The 1494-nt window shown below is 35.7% G+C and overlaps 1 protein-coding gene across 1 annotated transcript in view; it reads left to right on the forward strand.

Annotated features, from left to right (window-relative positions):
* The window catches only part of GARNL3 (GTPase activating Rap/RanGAP domain-like 3), a 30004-nt gene that overhangs the window by 9312 nt on the left and 19198 nt on the right, over positions 1-1494 (forward strand). Inside the window, exons 10-11 of the mRNA XM_010145782.1 lie at positions 24-127; positions 1341-1449. Coding sequence (XP_010144084.1) covers positions 24-127; positions 1341-1449 — 213 coding nt within the window. The remainder of the gene's footprint in view (positions 1-23; positions 128-1340; positions 1450-1494) is intronic.

Genomic DNA, 1494 nt, shown 5'->3' on the forward strand with positions numbered 1-1494 from the left:
GAGAACGTTGTCTTCCCTTGCAGATGATACAACAGGAACCTGTTCCATCTATACGGTTTTTCAAGGGCATGAAATTATGTTCCATGTTTCAACCATGCTACCATATTCTAGAGAGAACAAGCAGCAGGTACATGGGTCTCTCTCTTTTTTTTCCTTTTTTTTAAACTAATTTATTTATTGATTAGATCACAAACCCCAAAATTTTAGAAGAAAATAAGGGATTTCTTGCCTGTTAATATCTTAGAAATGTAAGTCTTAAGACTTTTGCTGTATTTTTTCCTCAGTATTGTACCTAATGCTGAAAATTTCTTGATGTTCGTTAGAACATAATGCATCGCATCATCTCTAAGGTATGAGAGACATTTGCGAAGAAGGTCAAAACTGATTGACTGAGAAGTGATTGAGTATTCTGTTATTCAGAATAACTCGTAGAGCTTCACTGCTGCAATTATCATTACCTCAAATAATTTAGGAAGGCTGGAAAATTGACTGGTGTGTGAGCTATCAGAACACCCACGCAGGGAACACGCAACTCAGGTGGCAGCTCGTGTAGCTTGAAAGAAATTCCCCTTGTGAGCGTGGTGATGGCAGGAGCCGTGCGTTTGCTTTAAAGCACCGCTGTTGTCCTCTCGTGGGTTGACTAGGTGGTTCTCGGGTACTTGTTCAGATACGCTGTCATCCGTTGCTTGAACCTTACTATATGAAAAAAAATACTCTGTAAGCACATGCATTTACCTATGCATCACATATCCATAAAGATTTACCTCAAATTTCTCACAAATTACTTGTTTTACTGTTATTTAAGCAATAATTATGTGTTGTGTATTATAATAATAGAATTAGATTACATTTATTACATTAGATTAATTACATTTCCATGTCAGTTTTCTTACGCTCTTGCTTTGGAAAAGCAGGAACCAGAGACGAGTGAGGACATTTATTGTTTTTTAAAGAATAACTCAGCATCAGGGGTTTTTTTTCCTTTTATGTCAAGTGGCTGATTTGCCTTTTGGATGCTTAGGTGTTCCATGCCCAATTTGTGAATATTAATTACAGAAATTACGAGTGCTTTACTAACCTAAAAATATGTGGTACCTGCTGTTTTAGTAGCTGCCTTGTGTGTGCACTGTGGTATTGCTAGGTTTACTTGCTTGGAGTTAAGTAATAATTTTATACTGGTTTCATTCATAATGGTAATTTTTCTGTTTGGAGTTTAGGAATACTGTTTTATCATTCTCTCACAGAATTGTTAAGGTATTCATTTATGTCTTTTAAGTCATTGTGTCTGTGGGGTTTTTTTTTCCTTTTTTCCTTTTTTCCTTTTTTTTTTTTTTTTCCAGGTAGAAAGGAAGCGACACATTGGAAATGACATTGTCACTATTGTGTATCAGGAAGGCGAAGAGTCTTCTCCAGCATTCAAGCCATCCATGATTCGCTCTCATTTTACACGTATCTTTTTCCTTACATATTTCTAGTGCTTTTTTTTTTTTTTTT

Source organism: Buceros rhinoceros, unplaced genomic scaffold (assembly GCF_000710305.1).
Source record: "Buceros rhinoceros silvestris isolate BGI_N320 unplaced genomic scaffold, ASM71030v1 scaffold14651, whole genome shotgun sequence".
NCBI lineage: Eukaryota > Metazoa > Chordata > Aves > Bucerotiformes > Bucerotidae > Buceros > Buceros rhinoceros.